This window comes from Penicillium roqueforti (genome assembly GCF_015533775.1).
Source record: "Penicillium roqueforti strain LCP96 04111 chromosome Unknown scaffold_13, whole genome shotgun sequence".
Classification (NCBI taxonomy): Eukaryota; Fungi; Ascomycota; class Eurotiomycetes; order Eurotiales; family Aspergillaceae; genus Penicillium; species Penicillium roqueforti.
The window spans coordinates 193,281-215,995 of NW_024067577.1; the positions used below are offsets into that span (position 1 = coordinate 193,281).

The window sequence follows — 22,715 nt, forward strand, 5'->3', positions numbered from 1 at the left end:
AAAATCAATTCAGAATATTTATGATGAAGATGGAAAGAAGAAGCAAGTGTAGTAGATGGAGCCTAAGTATCCTTTATATGGTAAATTCATACAAAAGATACCTAACTTCTAGTTTGGTGTTTAGTGGGGCGCGACAACACCAGACATGCACCAGACATGGGGTGGTTGGCATTTGATAGGGTCAATTGTAATATTTTATGAATTGACATGTCCCTTCAGAAGATATATGAATAAATACACCATTGTATACTATGCAAGAAAATGAACGAATTGAAGAATTTGTTGGTGTCAAACTTTAAACCGTTATCGTCACATGACCTAGTACGATAAGCCACAACGGGTTTAGGGCGGGGGAAACTCATTTCTCTTACAAAAAAAGAAAAGCGGCGATAGAGAGTCATCGCCGGCCTCTTCTAGCGATCTTCTCAAGTCCACTTGAGAGAGGCACTCGAGCCACTCAATCTACTTCGGTATCAGGAGAATCAATTCATATCTCCTGTGTCATACTTGATTGACTCATTGGGAGAATCCCCAATTTGCTTCACGATGACTTCTACCGATACTTATCTCGCCATCCCGGGCTCTGTCGCCTTTTCCCGCTCTCGGGGGCATGCTATTGCTGATAGCATCGGTGTCCAGGACGTCCGAGCCCAGTGGATTCACTATGTGCATACTACCCAGCCCTTGGAAGAGCCTCAGCGTGCCGTACTCGAGCAATTGCTTCAGTACGGCGATATCACAGACATCCCTCCTACTTTCGAAACCACCGACGGTCAGTCCGATACCTTCTATGTTTTCCCACGCACCGGTACCGTCTCGCCATGGAGCTCCCAGGCAACAGGCATTTCGCACGTCTGTGGCCTGCAGAAGTACGTCAAGCGGATCGAACGGGGTATGAAGATTTCGTGTCTTCGTACCAGTGCGGAGGACTACAAGCCGAAGTACATGGATACGCTTCATGACCGGATGACTCAGATCATTGGCAAGGATGAGCCCGATCTGAGCCTTATGTTCTCCGAGCACGCTCCTCAACCTCTCAAGACTATCTCCCTCCAGGGTGGTACCAAGTCCCCCAAGGAGATTCTCCAAGAGGCAAATACGGAGCTCGGCTTGGCCCTCGATGATTCGGAAATCGAATACCTGGCCGAGGCCTATGGTCCAAATGGTGCGATTGCCCGTGACCCTACTGATGTCGAGCTCTTCATGTTCGCTCAGGTCAACTCGGAACATTGCCGACACAAGCAGTTCAATGCTTCCTGGGTGATTGATGGCAAGCCCATGCCAAACAGTCTGTTTGCCATGATCCGCAACACACACAAGAAGCACCCCGAACACACCGTCAGTGCCTACAGTGACAATGCTGCCGTGCTAGAGGGCCCCGAGGCCGCGTTCTGGGCCCCCGATCCAACGACCGGGCAGTGGATGCATACCAAGGAAGTTGTACACTTCCTTGCCAAGGTTGAAACCCACAACCACCCCACTGCTGTTTCACCCTACCCTGGTGCGGCTACGGGATCTGGCGGAGAGATCCGTGATGAGGGTGCCGTCGGTCGTGGCTCACGCCCTAAGGCCGGTCTTTCCGGATACTGTGTGTCGGACCTTTTGATTCCTGGCTTCAGGCAGCCATGGGAGCTCGATGTCGGAAAACCAAACCACATTGCCAGCAGTCTGGATATCATGTTGGAGGCACCCATTGGCAGCGCTGCTTTCAACAACGAGTTCGGCCGTCCTTGCATTGGTGGATACTTCCGCACTCTGCTCACCGAAATTGATGTGGGCAATGGTGAAAAGGAAGTGCGAGGATACCACAAGCCCATCATGATCGCTGGTGGTGTTGGAAGTGTTCGCCCACAGCACGCTATCAAGCACCCAGATGTTGTCAAGCCGGGTTCTTTCCTTGTTGTTCTTGGTGGTCCGGCCATGCTTATTGGTCTGGGAGGAGGTGCTGCCTCCAGTATCGCTTCTGGTGAGGGATCTGCTGAGCTTGACTTCGCCAGTGTCCAGAGAGGCAATGCCGAAGTTCAACGGAGAGCTCAAGAGGTTATCAACGCCTGTGTGGCCATGGGAGAAAACAACCCCATCAAGTTCATCCACGATGTTGGTGCCGGTGGCTTGTCCAACGCCCTTCCTGAGCTGATCCATGACTCGGGCTTGGGAGCCACTTTCGAGCTTCGTGAAATTGATAACACCGACCGTAGCATGAGCCCCATGCAAATTTGGTGCTGTGAAGCCCAAGAGCGCTATGTCATGGCCATTGGTGAGGAGAGCATGAACAAGTTCACTGCTATCGCTCATCGTGAGCGTTGTGGCTACTCCGTTGTCGGTCGTGGCGGCGGTTCGTCCGAAGAAGAAAAGAGACTCATTCTCCTTGACCGAGATTCCAAGGAGTACCCGACCCCCATTGACCTTCCTCTCTCTGTGCTTTTCGGAAAGACTCCTCGCATGACCCGCACTGTCGATTCGCGGAAGCTGAAGCTGCCCGCCGTGGACTCTAGCCTCAGCAAGTATCTTCCCTCTCTCACCTCGAGGACGGAGATTATTGATGAGGCTATCAAGAGAGTGTTGTCTCTGCCTGCAGTCGGCTCCAAGTCCTTCTTGATCACTATCGGCGACCGCACTGTCGGCGGCCTAACAGCCCGTGACCAGATGGTTGGCAAGTGGCAGACACCCGTATCGGATGTCTCGGTTACTGCCACTTCCTTGGCCCAGGGTATGAAGACCGGTGAAGCCTTCGCTATGGGTGAAAAGCCGACGTTGGCTCTTATCTCCGCGGCTTCGTCTGCTCGTATGGCTGTTGCTGAGTCGCTCATGAACCTGGCTGCTTCCGATCTTGTCGTTCGTCTCAGCCAAGTGAAGCTTTCTGCCAACTGGATGTCTGCGGGTAACCACCCTGGCGAGGGCGCTGCTATCTATGAAGCCGTGGAGGCTGTCGGTCTGGATCTGTGCCCTAAACTTGGTATCAGCATTCCCGTCGGCAAGGATTCTATGTCCATGAAGATGAAGTGGAAGGATGAGACCTCGAACGAGGCCAAGGAGGTCACTGCCCCCATGTCCTGTGTCATCTCTGCCTTTGCGCCGGTTGGCGATTTCACCAAGACCTGGACCCCGGCTCTTCGCAGCTTCGAAGAAGTAGGGGAGACTGTCCTTATGTTTGTGGACCTTTCGTTCGGTCGTAAGGCGCTTGGCGGATCGGCTCTTGCTCAGGTCTTCAACGAAGTCGGTTCCGAGTGCCCTGATATTCGCGACGTTGATCTCTTCCGGGACTTCTTCGATGCTACACAGCAACTTCAAGAAGTCGGAATTGTCTTGGCTTACCACGATCGCTCCGATGGTGGTCTTCTGACTACTCTTGCTGAAATGATGTTCGCCGGTCGCTGTGGTGTTGAGATCATGCTCGATAACATATGTGCCTCTCACAATACCAAGGATCTCATTGAATGCCTCTTCAACGAGGAGCTTGGAGCCGTCTTCCAGGTCCGCAAGGAGCATGAGATCCTGTTCCGCTCATGCTTCGCCACTTGCGGTCCTCCTCCGGGTCTGATCCACAAGATTGGACGTATCTCTCAACAGCCCAAGCAGAACCTTGCGATCTACTACAAGGCTCTTCTGATTTACCGCAACACCCGTTCTAGCCTCCAGCAGACCTGGGCCAATACCTCCTACCACATGCAGAAGATCCGCGACAACGCGGACTGTGCGGAGCAGGAGTATGCCAACATCCTTGACGACGCCAACCCCGGTCTTTCTTGGAACCCTACCTTCGACCCCAAGGACAAGGCCTTGCCTATGATGGCTAGTCTTTCCCAATACTCCCCCTTCGCCAACAAGCCCCGTGTTGCCATCCTTCGTGAGCAGGGTGTTAACAGTCAAGCTGAGATGGCATTTGCCTTCAATGCCGCTGGCTTCTCCGCCGTCGATGTCCATATGACCGACATCCTCTCCGGTCGTGTGTCTCTCTCCACCTTCGCCGGTCTCGCTGCCTGCGGTGGTTTCTCCTACGGTGACGTCTTGGGTGCCGGCCAGGGCTGGGCCAAGTCCGTTTTGCTGCACGAGAACACCCGCAAGGAGTTCCAGGAGTTTTTTGAACGTCCGGATACTTTCGCCCTAGGTGTCTGCAACGGCTGTCAGTTCCTGTCTCGTATTAAGGATCTGATTCCTGGCGCGGGTTACTGGCCCAGCTTCGAGCGCAACACCAGCGAGCAGTACGAAGGCCGTGTCTGCATGGTCCGCATCTCCGACCCCGACCCATCCTGCCCCAGCGTCTTTTTCCACGGCATGGACGGCACTTCGCTCCCTATTGCTGTCGCTCACGGCGAGGGTCGTGCCTCGTTCGTCAATTCCCAGGGCATCTCGGCTGCCGACTTCGTTCGCGAGGGTCTTGCCCCCGTCCGATTCGTCGACAATTCCACACTCAAGCCCACCATGACGTACCCCTTCAATCCCAACGGTAGTCCTGAGGGTATTGCCGGTGTGCGCAGTGCCGACGGTCGTGTCCTTGCCATCATGCCCCACCCTGAGCGTACCATCATGAACGGTATTGCCAGTTGGTTGCCTCCGAACGCCGAGTCCTGGGGCGAGATTGGTCCTTGGGGACGTGTCTTCTACAGCGCCAGACGCTGGGTGGGTTAGATTTCTTAGTTTTATATTTACGGAGCTTTTCTTATCCTTTTTTTCTTTCTCGTTCTGAGTTCTTGTCCATATTCTCTTTTTGATACTGGAGTTGAACATGTCAAAATAGCCTCTCAAATAAATATAAATTGTTCAATAATATATCTGAATACCAATCCAATAAAACACAACGATAATATCTGAACGGAGTTTATATAGAGAACCTAGACCTAAGGGCCACGGGGAATTCCGCATCGAACGTAAAGACGCCGAGCCTCTAGTGACGACGCTGATAAAGCTGATACTTTTTTTATAGTTACCTATGTTGAAAGCTTAGATATACCATCGACTAACGAGCCTTATGGTTCTTATCTAGGCGACCTACAAGGCCTCAGCTGAATAGCCGGAGGTTACATTCAAGTGCCCGCCTCTACCTAGCTGTGAGGAAAGAAGCCTAGGACTTCATTTTGAGACAGATATTCATGCACGTCGTTGAAAAAGTCATTATTGCATCTTCCACTAGTACTTACGTCAAATTTTAGGTCATATAACGCCAACTCCCCGCTGGAACCAAAACAAGGGTATTTGTATCAAAGCCTACGCCAATTTCGCCGCCATTCGAGCCTGTCGGCAAGAATATCCCAACTTTGCAGCCCATCTGCACGAACTAAACTTTTCAAGCCATCCGTGACAAAGGTCGTTAGATGGTTGAACTGGTAATTGACCGTTTTCAGCTGCTGGCTATAGGTCGAGTCACGAAATGAGACTGTGAGTGTGTGTTCGTGATCGTAGGCCTCGTTATCATCATCATCTTCATCATCATCAGACTCGAATTCTTCTTCGGGTTTTTTCTTTGTGCGCAGCGCCTTCGGATTCTCCAGATATTGGTCTTCATCGCCGAGCAAGTGCGCGGTTTGTAGATCTGCGAAATGAACACACAGATCTAAGAAATGGATGATTGCATCGTGGATATGTGATAAATCTTCAGAAAGAAGACACTGGGCTTCCAAAGAGGACATGTAGGATTGGTGGGCAGCTATCATGGCATCGACATCTTGTGCGCCAGATAGATCTTTGTGTAGAGATTGGGTTGTGGTGGTTATTACGAGATAGGTCAGATGGCCGTAGATGAGATCGAGGACCCAGAGCATGTTATGATGTAGAGCGTGTACCAATGTGTCCTTTTCGTCAGGTGCGATGATACGGGCGTCGCGAATACGCTGTTTCACAATGGCATATTTAGCGCGCCTGATCTGCATCAGGAAGGTCGAGATTCGTTGGTATGCCTGTATTGCGTCCTCGGTGATTATGTTCGCAATAGGCCACGGGAGGCCATAATCAATTGAGATTGCTTCTAGAATTCCCACGGTCCGATGATCATTTTGAGAAACTCGCAATGAAGTACTAGCAGGCCGCACAAGGAGTCTTGATACGTCAATGACGGATATTGAACTGAAAGCTGTCCTTGATATCTCAGTGAGCAGGAATCTGTCGTCCCAGGAACGACCCCGATCGATCAACTCAAAGATTTTTGCGTCAACAATGCTGATGGCGCTCATGTCTTTGGCAAGGTAGACATGTTGAAGAGCATCAAGGGAGGTCCATAGTCCGCATTGTTGGTCGAGTTCAGTTCGTAATAAGCTAGCACTGAGTGAATGGTCCACATCCACGAGTTTTTCAAAAGCAGACTCTACTAATGCGGGGAAAGGAAGTAATAATGAAGAATCCTGGCAATAGAAGTCCTCAAATTTCATGGCTTCAATGTCTGGTAGCGCATTTAGATGGCGGAGAAATACCATGCTCTTTCCTGCAGTGAAGACTTTCTGCACACCGGCCTCGAGAAACTGGGGGATCCTCTGCTGCCTGTGGCCCGTATCAAGCACAAACCAGTCATGCCAAAGAGTCCGCAGATCCCCATTCTCACGATTTGTTCGCACGAAGAAAGTGCTGTCCGAAGCATCGACCTGACCTGTTTCCATCCAGAGTCGGATCGAGCTTGAATATGTTTTGAAACACATAAAAAATAGCTCCGCCAGGCGCTGAGACGAACTTTCGTCGCCAAGGGCTTCCAGCATGCATACTAAGTTGTATAAGGAATCAAGGCAGCACATTGGTTGATCATTTGAGTTTCTTTCTAAATTGGCGATCATGTCTGCGAGCAATGCTAGCTCATGAGAGTGCTGACGAACATCAACAAGAAGCTGGATGAGACTGACAGTTGAACCGGGTGAAAGGTATTTGCACTGAACTTGAGATAAGACTCTATCAAATTCAAGGAGACGCTCTTCTAAGCTCCGGCAAAACGTTTGCATATATGGGATGGTCTGTGGAAGCTTGGTGAAATACCGTACAGCGTTGAGCTTGGCGCCTATCTCAATGAAACACTGCAAAAGCGATGCCAGGGCTTCGTTGGATGAATGTGCGAGTGTGTATCTTCGATCCACTCCAAAATCATCGTCCAAGCGCACGTAAATAGACGTGGGAAGGCCCTGAAGCATGAAGATTGTCTCCCTAGCAAGCTGGGATTCTGTGATAAGTCGCGAGGTGGTTGCTTCTGCTTGGGGCAACGAATGGTGATTCTCGGCTCTCCAAAATTGGGCCTTTTCTATAGAGGCAACAAGATCGCCATCCTCTTCCGAAACAAAAACGTCATCTGGAATGATATACCCTTCATCCACTGTTGTGGCGGATTGAGGTCTGTCCTTGGGAAGAGATACATCACTGGCAACGGATGAAAAGTCGTCATCTGATGAGTCGCCAGCAAAGTCTACTTGTTCCCAAATTTCTTCGTCGCTGAATGCCGTCCCAGCTGCATCAAGGTCCGACCAAGAAAGAGTCTCTTTTGCTTCTGGTGCCTTGGCCCGTTCCTTCGGACGTTTGACCGTTGACAAAAGAGCGGGGCGATCTGAGAGTTGCAATAAGAGACTCAGAATCTCTGGAAGCCAGGGCATCCGGTCGCTCTCCAGCTCCGCAAGGCGGGCGTGAAGAGCTTCAGCAAGTTCATCTCTATTCAAGATTTGAAACTTTTCCTGTAGTCCCTCGAGTTGCTTGGCGACTGCAAACTGGTCGGTGCGCGTATGAGAACCAGTTCGGAGCGCTCCTTGTACACGGCGCTTCAGACTCTGGACACGTGCAGACCCCTACTTAGATATGAGTACACCGGGTGTGACGATATGAGATTGATGGAAATTCAATATATTACCTTGTGGTTTGGTGATATCTTAGCGACAGAAGTGATTAAGGCGTCGATAAGCGTACTCAGATCAGCCGCTAGAGCCATTTCAAGACATTGGCTCGGATCCAAGATCCAAGATAAATCACATCGAGATGTCTCTAGACGTCATAGAGTGAAGAAGCATTGAAGTGAAGAGAGACCCGGCTGTTTTACGTGGATGGCACTAGTCCCGATGAGGTAAGATGGCCACTCTTATGCGCGCCTCTCTCTCTCTCCGACCATCTCCCCCCTTTAAGCACATACAATCATCATGGCTATCGCGCGTCCGATTCGCATGCTGGGTGCAGCATGCATTCTTCTTTGTCTATTTCTTGTCTTCCAATTACACCAGAGCTCCTCTGAAGAAGGGTCCAAGTTGCCTCATGGCATGAAAAAGGATCCTCTTGTAGATCGTGCGTGACCCCAGTTTCTTGCTACACCTCCCACAACCATCGCACTCTAAGTGCCATACTAACTGATTTGATAGCGACCGGCGAACCGGTAGGAAACTTATGGCGAGCGGACGAACACGATTACTCCCCCAACAGCGAACAATCGGCCCGCACCAATGCTGCGCTCATTACCCTCGTCCGCAATGAGGAACTTGGTCAGCTGCTCTCGACAATGACCGACCTGGAGCGAACATGGAACAGCAAGTTCAACTATCCCTACATCTTCTTCAACGATGTACCCTTCACCGATGAGTTCAAGCAGAAGACTCAGGCTATGACCAAGGCCAAGTGCCAATATGGTACGCATTCTAGTCCGGATAGAACGAGAGGAACCAAACCTAACTTTATATGCAGAACTTGTGCCCAAGGAACACTGGGACGTCCCAGAATGGATCAATATGGACCTCTTCCGCGAGTCGGCAAAGCTTTTGGAGGAACAAGACATCCAGTATAGCTCCAAGGTCTCCTACCACCAGATGTGTCGCTGGAACAGCGGCATGTTCTACAAACACCCTGCCCTCGAAAACTACCGCTACTACTGGCGCATCGAACCCAATGTCAAGTTCTTCTGCGATGTCGACTACGATGTGTTCCGTTACATGGAGGATGGCAACAAGACCTACGGCTTCACCATCAACCTGTACGACGCACCGCAGAGTATCCCGACCCTTTGGCCCGAAACCCAGCGATTCCTCGCCGCCAACCCGTCGTACCTCAGCGACAACAACATGTGGGAGTGGATTACGGATGACGTGGCTCGTCCCGAGCACACCAAGGCCGCGAATGGATACTCCACCTGCCACTTCTGGTCGAACTTCGAGATCGGTGATCTCGACTTCTTCCGCGGCGAAAAGTACGAGGCGTACTTCCAGCACCTGGATCGCGCCGGTGGATTCTTCTACGAGCGCTGGGGTGATGCTCCCGTCCACTCCCTCGGCATTGGTCTTTTCGCCGATGCCGCCAACGTCCACTGGTAAGTCACATACTTTTATCTCATTTAAGAACCCTCACTCACATGTATCTCCACTAGGTTCCGCGATATCGGGTACAACCACATCCCGTATCTCAACTGCCCCAATTCTCCCAAATGCTCCGGTTGCAAAGCTGGCCAGTTCTTCCAAGGCGCAGACTTCCTTTCCAAGGAGGATTGCCGACCTACTTACTTCAAGTATGTTGGAACGCACTAATTATCATGGCGTCCCGTTTGAGCTGTTCTCTCGTCTCTTGTCATTCTGGAGAGTGCCTCACGACTCGATTCTTGCATCACCTTGCATACCCCTATGACTTTATTCCTGAATATCAGTGGCTTGGTACCCGGCGTTTGAGCGGACACATACCTGTGTGTATTGATGATTTTGTGTTCCCCATTTTTCCCTCCCTGTTTTTGATTTAATTCCCTTGTCACGAAATACGTTCTTGGCTACGTTGCTGTCTTCTGGAGAGCTACGGGGGCCTTGTCTACATTGTACTTATATCGCTTGGGCATGGTCATTGGTGGAGGCTCTGTTTATTTCGGTCTGGTGCCTCTTGGCCTGCTTGTTGCAGTTGTCATTTTGTGTGATATATTGGCTACTTAGGAACAAAACCCGAGTCCCAACCCAACCTGGCTATTCTACTATTTTGCTGAAGCAATAGACCTTGGATAAAGTATAAAAAAGTTGATAATTAAGGAATGAGGATTGAGGATCGAGGATTGAGGACTGACTTGAGCGGTTGATAATACAACAATATGACTGAACAAGATGGAATCAAGATAGATTAAGCACCAACCAAATAAGGCACACAAGACCTTTTTCCATACAACAGCAGCACTAACAACACGAGAGATCTCTAAAGTATGTATACAGTTTTCTCTTCTACCCGACCTAATCCTCAGCCAGTCAAACGGTGCTGGCTAAACAACGTGCGAGGGGGTACTGTTTGTTTAAGAGAAAATTGACGTAAAAGTAGAATTGATGAGGGGAATTTACGCCTCCTCGGGGTAGAGCTCCTCCCGGAGAGCGACGCCCAGCTCGACGCGCAGACCCTCGAGAGACTCGAGGTATTGCTTGTACTGGTCGGGGTTCTCGACCTTGGCCTTGACGCCTAATCACGAAGGAATGTTAGCTTGGATTCCATGACGAACGAGACTAGTGCTCCAGGATAGGATATTGCGGAAGCGTACCCTCGAAGACGCGAACAGCGGTAGGGAAGTCGTTAACACGGCGGGCGGCCTTGAGGGCGGCGGTGAGGACTGCGACGGAGGGAACAAGATCGTAGGCGAAGCAGTTGTTCAGGTTGCGCTGTTTGCAAAGACATGCATTAGCCATTTGTCGATGGTGCGTATATAGGAGCCGCATGTTGAGTGACGGGTGTGGCTGATGCCATGTATCGCACGCCGATCAATATGCCTCGGGTGAAGTCGAGATAAGTCATACCTGAAGCTCGAAAACGTCCTGCACACCATCGAATTCCTTCTCGAATCTGCCATTGGGATACACGGTCAGCATGAGACGGCCCTATCATGTCGAGACGATTGCCGATGGTCGTTCCGGGAAGCGCCTAACATGGAAATGCAGGGCGCTGGTGTCCCCCTCCTCCGGCCTCAATGGCTTGCGATTGGGGGCGTACCTGGCAGTGAACTCTTCGTATGTCTCATCCTCGTGGCCGGAGCGGAGCATGGAGGTAGTACCGAAGTTGTGGGCGCGAGCGGCGGCCAGAGTCACCGGAGACTGCATCCGGGACCGGGTCAATTGGGGAGCTCTGAAGGAGCCGGTAGAGCGAGCGGCACGGGTCGCCACGCGGAAGATGGATAGGGACGACATTTTCAGAAGGGAACCACGGTGGACCGGACAGGAACAATAGTGAGGGGAGAGAAGTGGATGGGGGCGGGAAGGGGAGGTGTTGAAATGCCTCTAGGATTTTGCGGGTGGTGTGGTGTTGGCGCCTGAGGCAGCTGAACGGGTGCTGAGTCATCATCCGATTGGCCCCGTTCCAGTGTTCTGATCTCTAAGGGTGGCCGTTGATTGGCTGGAGAGTTGTCGGTTTCTACATGCGTGTCATTGGTCGGTGTTAGGCCATGACAAGTCGAGTTCGTATAAGGTTATTAGACTTCTTGTTCATATTGTAAAGATATATAACATACCATGATGGTAATTGATGTTCAAGATATATTGTGACTCGATTGTTGTGCAGACCGGTAGATAATGATTCGAGCAATTAACTCCAATATTTATCGATTGTAAATCCTACAAACTCAAGGAGGGTGGGCAAGAAGATAATTTGACTACATACATGAGTAATAGTAATATGAGTGGTGGCTTCCGAGTAGAGAATAGTTAAGAATTCGGGTTATTATAGCCGGCAACATCTGAATCGAAGATCTTGATAGCACGTGAAGATAGAGGATTGACAAGTAAACAACGTAGATATTAATCTACACTTGTTTAGTCGGATATGCTTCTATATCCTGTACTGTGAAGGTGACACAAGGTAGAATAAACGACCTCTATCACTCCGTACCCCTGTCAAGCTACTGCCAATTGAAAGCTTCTAATGGTAATCAATTGTAACCCAACGACAAATGACTGGATTTCCAATGCAACGCTTCGGATATGGACGTGGAAAACGGAGACTGGAATCATAATGCAGCATTAGCTATACAGAGTAAAGTGGTCAATTGCGAAAGATATGTACATAGATCAGCCCTCGGGCTTTTATACAATTCATTTCTTTGTATAATATATAATGCGCTAGTTGTTGGCATTTACACTAGCATGTGATTGTTTCACACCAAGGACAACATTGCATTCGGCAACACAGTACTCTGTACACTATATTGTGATCTGGGGTATCATGAATCGCAATTAGATCTAATTCTAATAGATTGAATCTACTAAATATTAGATATGTTCGGACAATATATCCCCAGTCGATGCCACCGGGACCTGATCTTCCCCTTTTTTATGGCACGCTAAACCCTTTTGGGCCCTCAACGGACGCGCCGGACGCAAAAAGTCACTGTTCTCTTATTTCTCCAGCTTTCTCCCTCTCTCCTCTTCCCCTTTCCCACTTTCGTTTCTTTAGCTTTCTTTCATTTCCTTTCCTTAATTTGGCCTTTCTTTGTTTTGGCGGTCAATTGCAGTCCCATTACTGCCCCGTCAAGAAAAGAACAGGTTGCCTTCCCGGGCTATCTCTATCTTCAATTCTACATCCATTTGGTTTGAGAGAACAACCCAATACCCTCACAATGGCTTCCGAAATCCTTAAATATGTCGATGTCCCGACTCTCGATCGACCCTTTGGTGTGCACCTGTGGCCCCTCTTCGACCAGGCCTACGAGAAGGTCATGGGGTATCCCGCCAGCAAGTTCAACTTCACCGAGGGTGTGACCCCTCTGTCCACCTTGAAGGAGACTACAATGATGCTTGTCACCTACTACGTTCTCATCTTCGGTGGCCGCGAGGTGATGAAGAAGTTGCCTGCGTTCAAGCTTAACACCTTGTTCATGATCCACAACCTCCTTTTGACCACCGTTAGCGCTATCCTGCTGGCCTTGTTCATTGAGCAGCTTCTTCCCACTCTCTGGAGACACGGAGTCTTCTACACTATCTGTGACCAGCAGGGTGGTTGGACTCGCCCTCTGATCATTCTGTACTACGTAAGTTGCGAAGCGCTTGAACCGGGAGAAAAGAAACTCACAACTTTGATTAGCTCAACTACATCAACAAATACGTCGAGTTCATTGATACTATCTTCCTTGTCCTCAAGAAGAAGCCATTGACCTTCCTCCACACCTACCACCACGGTGCCACCGCCCTCCTCTGCTACACTCAGCTTATCGGTGTGACTGCCGTGCAGTGGGTGCCTATCACCATCAACCTGCTTGTCCATGTCGTGATGTACTGGTACTACTTTCAGAGTGCCCGTGGTGTTCGCATTTGGTGGAAGAAGTATATCACTATGCTGCAGATCCTCCAGTTCGTCATTGACGTCGGTAAGTCATTGCAGGCCCGGAACCTGCAAATAACAGAATACTGACAGTTTCAGGCTTCATTTACTTCGCCTCGTACACCTACTTCACCTCTGCCTACTTCCCGTGGCTTCCCAACATGGGCAAGTGTGCCGGTGAGGAATTCGCTGCCTTGGCTGGTATCGGCATCATCAGCTCCTACTTGGTCCTGTTCATCTCCTTCTACATTGCCACCTACAATAAGACCGCCAAGACTGGACGTCCCCGCCGCAACACTGGCCAAAAATCGTTGATCGACATGAGGAACTTTGAAATTCCTTCCCCGGCCGGTACCAAGAGCGCCAAGTCCACTGGCCGCTCCAACGGCCCTGTGACACGCTCTCGCAAGGCCTAAATAATCAAGTGAAGGACGTTCGTGTTTGAATGTTTTCAGTGTGATTGCAAGAATTGTGCTCAAGAGTTTGATCTTTGAATCATCTTAAGATGAGCTATTGGATCTAAAGTTCATCCAATGCTTGTGGCCAAACAAAGCAGAAGTGCAGAATGGCTGCTCTAGGGTGATGCGTCCCTATATTTGTTTTAATGAATGACCACTCATGATGCCAGATTCCATTACACCCGGGCATGGGGTATGTGCCTCGGAGTTGTCGGAACGCGTGCGCCAAAACTTTTGTCGGAAACCCTACAAGGGAATGCTGTTGGATTACCCTACCCAGCGGTCTCGCCATGGTTGTATTTTATAATGTCGCTTTCTCTTCTTCTGTTCATGTTTGTCGTTATCACTCCCCGTTTGGTGGCAGGCCATTGGATTATACCTTTCGCCGTTATTGTTATTAAGTATTGATTGATAGACGTTAGCTCAAAATATCAAGATAAATGTAATCATGTTTGCTGAAATAGTGTGATAGATTGGATAGATACCTTGGTCAGATACCGAATGGTTCGCATCTCCATCCAGATCCGGTCTGTATCTCAAGAGACAATAAAGCCAAACCGCAAGGTTATCCAGCTCCATTTGCCTCGAATATTGAAAGCCAAACAAATACCCAGCCTGTTGATATGGCAACAGAAAAGTTATATACTGACTCTAGCACAATGTGCAGTATCACACTGAAGACTGCACAGAAGAAACAAAAAACGCAGGAACAGGAACCGCCAGGTGGAGCTTAAATGCGCACATCATGGCCTGTGCGACGAGGCACAGACAGCGCCACGAAAGTGATGTATCGCATATGCCCCAGGTAACAGGGCGATCATTGACAATGCGTCGAATGGAGAAACGGGCAAAGCCGCAGCCTCGAGAGAAAACCAAAGACTCGGACTCGAAAGGCGAAGAGAAGAGTAAGGCAGGCTACATCCAGCCTCCGGGGTTGAAAAAGCGGTGCCAGCCATTGATATAATGGGGGCGCAGGTTCAATAGACCAGCGCCAGAGACAAAGTCAAAGGCGGGAAACTGTGGATTTATTTGCTCATTGCCTATTCTCGTCGAAAAGTTACGAGCGCCTTGCTTGGATGTCATGCGCGTGGTTTATTCGGAGACTGGATGGAGATGCGGGGCTGGATTTTGCCGTCGGAGCATTTATGTCAATTCGAAATAGAACAGGGAAAAAAGAGCTTGGATATGCAGTGGTGGCCGTGCTGACGTTAGTGAAGATCGGCCCATGAACTTCCGCTGCCCTGGTCGGATTTGAAACGCTTTGGATATGAAGACGGAGCTATGGCCGAATCTTTTTAGCGTCAAGACCCACTGGGTACGGGGTTGGTTGGTCTGCAATTAAGTTGAAGCAAATGTCAAGAGTTTGACGTGCAGAGGCTTGGGTTAAAGTGTATGCATAAAATAGGGAATATCGAGTCCTTGCTGGTGCATTGGTGTATTTTTATCGTACAACATAGATGGGGATATGGTGATATGACGATGTATGATATCTATGACAGACGAGAGTTAACTAGCTGTAAGGAGAATATAGAGGACCATAGCTGTTCAGCGTCACCATTCCAATCCTTCAGTGTTGCGTATAGCCCCTGAGTTCTTGAATTTACCAACGCCAACCTCAAGCCAACCCCCCTCAAGGTCAGTTACCCCTGGCATCTTCGCAAGGATAATTTTCCGTTTACTCAAGTCCCTAAGTGCGTTTGAGTTATACACATGGCCCCACTGATTGCCTGTTCCCCCACTATCGGCCATTCCACAACTGTTCAGGTCGAGTAGTTCTAGGGAATGCTTCGAGGGACATATGTTTCATCCGGCCCTTATTCTCCTCTTTGCCACTGTGTCGTACTTCCTTGATACGAGTTCTCGTCTTGCATAATCTCTCAAGCCCTAAAACCCTGATACGCAGAAATGCCCAATCATTGAACAAACGGGGGATTAGGTGCATGTGCCCTAACCAATAGCTCATAGTGATCTATCAGATGACTTTTTTGATTTTTTTCCCCCAAAGTTTCAATTCAGTCTTCCGGCCACGATATCCAGTGTAACGCGTTCTTCCCCCTGCTGAAACGAGCGCCATCCCGCCCTTATTTTCCCCCATGCAAGGGTGAGACACCAATCACAATCCCTCCTCAACCCTCTTCAAGGTTCACTACGCGCTGAACTAGCAAAGCCAGCAAAACCAGCAAATTCAGGGTTATTGAACCTTTCCACTTTCTGCACGTGGATGTCGTACAGGGCCATGGCATGGATTAATGACCCTGGATGCCTTTCCCTGCTACTGACTCCGTACGCCGTACGCCGTATATTGGCTTGATATATGCATCCCCTGCCCATAGCTCCTTGGTCCCACTCCGGTCCACTTCCTTAAAGAGCCCTTTTGTCGCCCTGGTGGATTTTTGGATCTCCTTTGCAGCTGTGCACCTGGATACTTGACAGCTATTACGTTCCGTTCCTTGGGCCTCCTTTTCATCTTGGTATTCTCTAGTCGAGGGTCTTTTTAGTCTTGCATTTCCCTTGGCTTCGGAACGGTCTGCACTTTGGAACAGATACTCTTTCTTCCTTTGCTCTATGACCGATTACAACCATATCACTGCTGGGAACATGTTCGGACCTACTCCCTCACTGAGTCTACACCGCTTGAGCAGGCATAGCATCCAGGATCGATACGAGTCAGATGAGGAGGCTGTGTCGGAATCCGACACAGGCACCCAGGATCTACTGTCCTCGCCTGTGGGCTCACGAGTCGGAATCTTCGATTCAGATCTCAGCGCCGACGAGAATTCTCACAATGACCCTGATTCTGATCGGGATGAACGTATTCTCGCTCCGCCAGCAGTGAAACGGCCCCGGCCCGTCTCTTCTGCTACCATCAAGAGAAACAGCAATGCCACCTTCGACGAAGATACGTATGTGTTTGATCTGGAAGATCAGATGTTTCTCGAACTGCCACCCTCAGATTCTCCGCCACAACTGGCATCCAGCACTTTTTTACAGCCATCGATATACGTCTGGCCCAAACCACCCCAGCCATCTAACCCAAGGTCTCGCTCTGCTTCACCCTCGTCGGTCTTTTCCGTAGAGGAAGCGGACATCCGGGTTGCAAAGGAGGTGACTATAATGGAGCCCCGGACTCGTCCTACAGTGGTCTTGATCAAAGCCCTAGGCCCACGGTCCAAGACCTCAAAATCTCGTCCTCATTCCCGCTCCAGGGAAAGCAGCCGCAGCCGCTCTATGCTTGCCAGGACCGATAGCCGCCGACTTAAACTGCCACGCTCGTCAGACCCAGCCAAGTCACCACGAGCATCCGAGAAAAGAGCCACCACGAAGCAGGCGCCCAAGTCAGCAGAAGATCCCCAGCTCGCACCCAGCGCAACCATAAACCGCATCTCTGAAATCCCCCACCTCTACTTCCCAGCACCACCACGCACCCTCCCAGCCCAAGACTACCGAACCCGACCACGAACTCAAGGCTCCGACAAAGCAATGCCTCCACCACCACTGAACCTGCACGTCCACCGACCCCCCTCAATGCGCAGTACAAGCAGCAACAGCGTCTCCACTTACACCTCCCGCCCAACAACACCCTTCTCCGCCGACGGCAAACCCAACAATTACAACTACATCGACGCACCCTCCCCCCTCACCAGAGCCTGCAGTCCGGCCTCAATCCCACCAACGCCCTCATCGCCATACTTGTCCAAGCGCAGCGGGTCCTCGACATACAGCGTGTCGAATATGCTCACAAGCCGCTCGCCTCTGATGATGCGTCGCATGACGAGGAAACACTCCGCCTCCAGCGTTTACTCGCTAAGCAGTCTGCGCTCCGAGGTCGGCGTTAACGGTCCTTCTTCCTCGCAGATCTCTGTCGCAACACAACCCACCCCGCCTCCCACTGCTGACAGCCATGTCGTGCGCAAGTCCAGTCAGCGTGGCCATGCGCGGCATAATAGTGTCCTGCCGAGTGGGAGGGGCTTTATGGGATTGAAGCTGGGAAAGAAGTCGCATAAGGCTTAGAGATGGGGGTCTTGGCTTTTTGATTTTTGCTTTTTTGCTTTCTGGTACTTAACATATATTGATCTGGTAATGTCTTTATGGGGGATCTGGCGTATGGCTTGGATTTCTAGGGGTTTGTTCCGGTGTTGTTTGATATTGGGCGTTTTTTTAACTGGTTTCTTTCGGTGGTCGCTTGATTTTTTCTGTCTTTTCCCTCTCATCTCTGTTTTTGATCGGCTAAGCTAATGTATGACGGCCCTTGACTTAGGAAAGGGCAGAATCAAGTATTATTCTGGGATGGCTAATGTCTTCAATTTTGGCGCATGGTATGCGATTTAGGGATAACTATTGGGTGGTTTAGTTACATAGCTAAATAGATAGGGAGACTTCTATCAGATGCAGTCTGATATTGGAGTCTACCCATACACCCTGAACACAATGATCGTGTTCCACCCAAGCTCCTAGTATAGGTATCTTATATCCTCGGAACCGCGTATCCTCAGCTTATATACTCTAGGATGTGGAGAAAGATGGTCTTTAATCTCCTTGCAAGCATACACATGGAGACAGACTTCTGGCCTCCCATCATTTCCGTAAAATGCAAGCGATACCATGCGTTTGAGGGAAATCACATGTCTTGCCAGCGTACAGGAAGCTTAGCAAGGGGTACTGTACCCTTTTTTTGGCAGCATAGATCCGGAAATCGGCTTAACGAGCTGGATGTAGATGAATTCGATAAGTGCGAATATTGCCAACTTCACCTCGAGTTGGGGATGTGCTACAACATATGCTACTACTCCGCACTCTGCACAATAAGAATCGAGGAGAGTAATCGAGGATTTAGTGTTGATGTGACCCACTCCCCCAATTGATCCGAGACCGGAGGATTTTATGTCCGCTACGTTGTACAATTGTCCGCTAGGGATTCGGCCGAGAGTCCGTTAAGGCAAGATTTGGCCGTAAACAAGGAGCAAGTGGATTTTAGTGGGAGCCTGCTTCTGCGCCTCTAGGGCGGCTTTGATGGTTGTTCAAAAAACGAATTAGCACTATTCCAGGGATAGTAAGCGGCACAAAACCTCCTCCCACGATGAACAGTCTACCAATGCCGACCAGCTAAGAGTAGAGTATTGAAGGTCTGTGCACGCGAGATTCGGAGAAGATCCATTGCAAAGGAGGTCACGCCACGAGCCGTAAGTGCCTCGACGAGGGACTTGTTCCGGAGGGGCTAGATAAAATAAATAACGGTCGAGACTTTGCGTAAAGATGTCCATATTAATATATCGACTCTTCTTCTCTGGCTATGGGTCCGAGTCTGAGTTCGACCTCCATCTCAAACCTCTCCTTGCCGTATGGTTCGTTTCGTAGCGTCGCTATTTGGTCTGTCCCAAGGGGAAAGTCCGACTCGAATATCGGCTCCTCTGCCCCTCGCATATTAGCGAGCACGCTTTGCCGGAAGTGCCATCGATACGATACGTACATCGGGGTAAATAGAAAACGCATACTGATCAAAACAATTGTGTAGATTCGAAGTCATCAGTAAACCGTTTTGAATAGAGTTAATCTTCGAAACCCTGGCATATGGTCCATATTTGTTATCTAACGCCCGAAGTTATACTCAACCCATAGACCCTCCTTCTCTAGGGGGAATATATGGGCAGCTTCGAAGCCAGTCCACCAATCCGACTGCGCAAGAAGGTTGATCGTGCCGGAAATAACGCATCTCCCGTCTCTCCGGCCGACCTCAGTGCGAAATGACTCTTCTTGACCTGAATGATTAAAGCCACAGACGTGAGGAAACCACGCTTCGTCTGCTCACAGTTTGACAAGGAACTCTTACAGTAACGAAAATAACCGTATGCTATACGTGAAGTCTTGACATCACAAGAAATGTCATAGTCGCCAGGACAACGCAATTAATTATTCGATGGTGTGATCATTCGACCGGATGCTCGATCCTTTATCGTGAGGATCTCCGCCGCAACTAGCAACACGTTCTCGAGAATCCAGATCAGATTAGCGTCCGTTACGGAACCAGCTTAAAAGGAACCTCCTAGGAGCTGTCCGTTAGACGCATCGTAGAAATGGACATTGCGCAACATGCTCCTGACTGACGACATGGTGAGTGTTTAACAGATGCAGATCTCCTAAGGGATTGACATAGTGATGAAGGAATCGATGAGGGCGAACTTGATGTATGAGGTAGGTATGCGATAAGGCAACGACATCAACACGTGACACTAAGCCCAGAATAAGACGTTGATTCTTCTTGGAGGTTACGAAAGGAAAGATGTTGGTGTAATGCTGTTGTATGGGGCACGTGCTTGATCACGTGCTCGTATGAACAGGGATCTTGATGCCTGAATGCCTGAATTTCCAGATTTGTAGTTAGTTATGGGATCAAAAGCTTCATTTTATGCAGGGGACCGCGTACATTGTTACAATAGATGTTTCTCGAGGAGTTTTCTTGGGTAATTTTTTGGTAGTCTTTTGAAAATATAACAATTTTAAATAGCTATAAATAGCTGAAGCATTATATAGTCTAAGCCCGAAAGCTCTCTACTGCAATCTCTAAGGCATTATGTGCCCGGTAATAGGAACTGGTGGCCAATTACAATTCGTACTCCACATCATTGACCACCACTCGTTTCACCATGGTCAGTAGAGCCAACTTCATCCACGGTCGCCTGGACAGCGCCCTTACTATCAATAAAGTGAGTGATGCGGTCTCGAGGAAGCCAAGCACTCTCTGGCATCATGAAGTAGGAGATCAATGCGAAGATGGTGACTCCAGCCATGATAATGGGGGCGTCTATCAAGCAACTTAGTTAGCGCGATAAAACCTTATAAGAAAGAACATCTTACAATTCAGATTCTCGCCAGTGACTGGGAACACGTAGGGCGAGAACAGGACAGCGACAACCCAGCCGTTCCAGAAGACACCAATGAACTGGAACGGCTTACTCCAGCGGCCGAGACTCCACTGTGGCTTCGGGAACCGCGACGGAGTGCAGAATAGTCGACCCAGACAGATCAGACCGTAGGCGGCAGCGCTGGGGACACCGGCTGCCGAGACAAGGGAAGTGAAAGCCGTGGCGGATGGAAGAATGGTGCAACTGACTAGGGCGGCGACAACCCAGACAACAATAACTGCGTTCCGTGGCTGACCGTCCTTTACACGAGAGACCCAGCCGGAGAATGGGAGTACACCATCACGGGCGACGGCGAAGACAAGGCGAGAGGCGGCGATGATGGCAATTGCGGTGTTCTGAGAATGAAAGTCAGTTGTGAGATATGAGATATCCGTGCACAGAATGATAGCTCACCAGCCACAAAGCGAAAATGCAAATGATGTTCATGAAGATATGGCCGCCCTTGCCTAGAACAACAGCGTAAAGAGGCACAAAGGGTTGGGGCCCACCGAAACCCATGAGTGTGTCGGCGTCGGGCTATAGAAAAACAAGGTCAGAATTTCGAATTTCGGCGTTCGCAGAGACGACGGGAGACGAACAGCGCAGAACAAAAAGAGAATAATCGTAGCCAAACCACCGAACCCACTGGCAACGGTACTCCAGAAAATACCACGCGCAGCAGTGATCGACGCATTCTTGGTTTCTTCCGCAACGTGACCCGAGGCATCAAACCCAATCAGAATGCCAGCGGTAGCAAGATAAGAAAGACACCAGTTCCAGCCAGCCGGGGCTCCGGTACCGTTGTACGTGGTCATGAAGGCCTCGTGGGTGGTACGGAATCCCCAGGTTTGAGCGGTGCCAATGGGCAGCCAGACAATGTTCAGGATAAAGTCGAGCATCACGACTGCGGAAGACCACCAAAAGACATATTTGAAATAGCGAGCTAGAATGCTGTCAGAGGTGATGAATCAAAGTTACGCGTTTGTACATACGAGGCAAAAAGTTCAACAGGGCGGCCAGAGCAAGCAAGATCTCAGTGCAGATCCACTGGACTGCGCGGAACTTCACGCTGCTTGAGTCTGATGGGAAATCGAGGTTGAATACGGTTATTTCCTAAACGCAATGTATCAGTCTGAATCCCGGGAAACCAAGAAAGAAAAAAAGCATACCGCAAGCATGTAATTCGCCGCAGCCTGGGTGTTGCCTATAATCAAATTAGCACCATGTAATCCTTGTCTTAAGGTAGATACGCAACATACTTGCACAGAAAGTCGTCCAAGCCGTTGTACTCCACCAGGCGACGATAAAGCCAAGCAGTCGGCCAAATCGAGGCCCACCAGCTTCGGCGGCCCACAAGTAGATTGACCCGGCGGATGGAGAAGCCGAACAGACCTCGGCGATGACAGCAGCAGTAATGAACGTGAATACCATGGTTACTAGGTAACTAGTCCAATAGGCCAGGTTTCCACCGGCGGCAATACCAGTGCTGAAAGTAACGCGGACACCGCCAACAAAGTACAGAGCAGCTAGAAAGAGTCAGTATAAATGCACCCACAAAGTAGTGACAGCGAAAAACGTACCGAACGTGGTTGAAAAATTCTCGAACAAAGTGTATGTCCGATGAAGAACCTGTTTAGTGAATCAGTTGCTGACCACGAGACATCTTAAATCTACGATTCGACGTACTGGCTTATAGCCCATAGTTTCCTAGAAGATTTCATGTTAGGTTGATGTTTACAAAACAAGGCCTGGATACACCTACCAATAAAGCGGTATCATCCTGTTTCTTGAGCTCAGCCCGGTCACCTTCACCTTCATGGGTGAGGAGGTCGGCGGAACCGGCGACAGGGTCGTGGGAAGCCATATCTGAATGACAGATATATAGGGAAAAGGAAGAACCCAGGTGTCTGTATTTTCTGGATTGAGAAGAGATCAGAAATTTTGAGGATAGACTTTCCAAGGTTCGTGTTCGTCCTGCGGTCAAAACGTTCGCAAATGCTCCACCGGAAATATTAGGAGACGCCACAGCCTTAAGTGGACTTGATTTGATGACTACAGATGACCTAGTTGGGTAATTGGCTAAGTTATGAGTACAGTAATTTATCAAGTGTATTCTATATTATTACATGCCTGTCTTGATCTTCCTTGAAGATTA

At 49.7% G+C, this 22,715-nt stretch overlaps 7 protein-coding genes across 7 annotated transcripts; 4 read left to right on the forward strand and 3 right to left on the reverse strand.

The window, feature by feature from the left end:
* Positions 1–546: 546 nt before the first annotated feature.
* LCP9604111_5467 (phosphoribosylformylglycinamidine synthase) lies at positions 547–4,629 on the forward strand (the record flags this gene model as incomplete). The annotated part of the gene is made up of 1 exon (XM_039073280.1): positions 547–4,629. One exon carries the CDS (start codon positions 547–549, stop codon positions 4,627–4,629), a length of 4,083 nt encoding a protein of 1,360 aa, XP_038928429.1.
* A 569-nt stretch (positions 4,630–5,198) lies between these two features.
* On the reverse strand, positions 5,199–7,888 carry LCP9604111_5468 (uncharacterized protein; the record flags this gene model as incomplete). Its single annotated transcript, XM_039073281.1, has 2 exons — positions 5,199–7,748; positions 7,811–7,888. 2 exons carry the CDS (start codon positions 7,886–7,888, stop codon positions 5,199–5,201), a joined length of 2,628 nt encoding a protein of 875 aa, XP_038928430.1.
* A 205-nt stretch (positions 7,889–8,093) lies between these two features.
* Positions 8,094–9,461, forward strand: LCP9604111_5469 (glycosyltransferase family 15 protein; the record flags this gene model as incomplete). Its single annotated transcript, XM_039073282.1, has 4 exons — positions 8,094–8,235; positions 8,310–8,573; positions 8,629–9,247; positions 9,305–9,461. The coding sequence occupies 4 exons, from the start codon at positions 8,094–8,096 to the stop codon at positions 9,459–9,461; spliced, it is 1,182 nt and encodes a 393-aa protein (XP_038928431.1).
* Positions 9,462–10,240: 779 nt separating this feature from the next.
* On the reverse strand, positions 10,241–11,078 carry LCP9604111_5470 (cytochrome c oxidase subunit VI; the record flags this gene model as incomplete). The annotated part of the gene is made up of 4 exons (XM_039073284.1): positions 10,241–10,359; positions 10,439–10,556; positions 10,692–10,737; positions 10,885–11,078. The coding sequence occupies 4 exons, from the start codon at positions 11,076–11,078 to the stop codon at positions 10,241–10,243; spliced, it is 477 nt and encodes a 158-aa protein (XP_038928432.1).
* Positions 11,079–12,502: 1,424 nt separating this feature from the next.
* On the forward strand, positions 12,503–13,619 carry LCP9604111_5471 (elongation of very long chain fatty acids protein; the record flags this gene model as incomplete). Its single annotated transcript, XM_039073285.1, has 3 exons — positions 12,503–12,913; positions 12,967–13,249; positions 13,303–13,619. The coding sequence occupies 3 exons, from the start codon at positions 12,503–12,505 to the stop codon at positions 13,617–13,619; spliced, it is 1,011 nt and encodes a 336-aa protein (XP_038928433.1).
* Positions 13,620–16,259: 2,640 nt separating this feature from the next.
* Positions 16,260–17,672, forward strand: LCP9604111_5472 (uncharacterized protein; the record flags this gene model as incomplete). The annotated part of the gene is made up of 1 exon (XM_039073286.1): positions 16,260–17,672. One exon carries the CDS (start codon positions 16,260–16,262, stop codon positions 17,670–17,672), a length of 1,413 nt encoding a protein of 470 aa, XP_038928434.1.
* A 2,606-nt stretch (positions 17,673–20,278) lies between these two features.
* On the reverse strand, positions 20,279–22,424 carry LCP9604111_5473 (putative amino acid permease; the record flags this gene model as incomplete). Its single annotated transcript, XM_039073287.1, has 10 exons — positions 20,279–20,460; positions 20,514–20,916; positions 20,975–21,097; positions 21,160–21,503; positions 21,553–21,673; positions 21,730–21,764; positions 21,820–22,086; positions 22,141–22,189; positions 22,247–22,267; positions 22,323–22,424. The coding sequence occupies 10 exons, from the start codon at positions 22,422–22,424 to the stop codon at positions 20,279–20,281; spliced, it is 1,647 nt and encodes a 548-aa protein (XP_038928435.1).
* Positions 22,425–22,715: the final 291 nt, after the last annotated feature.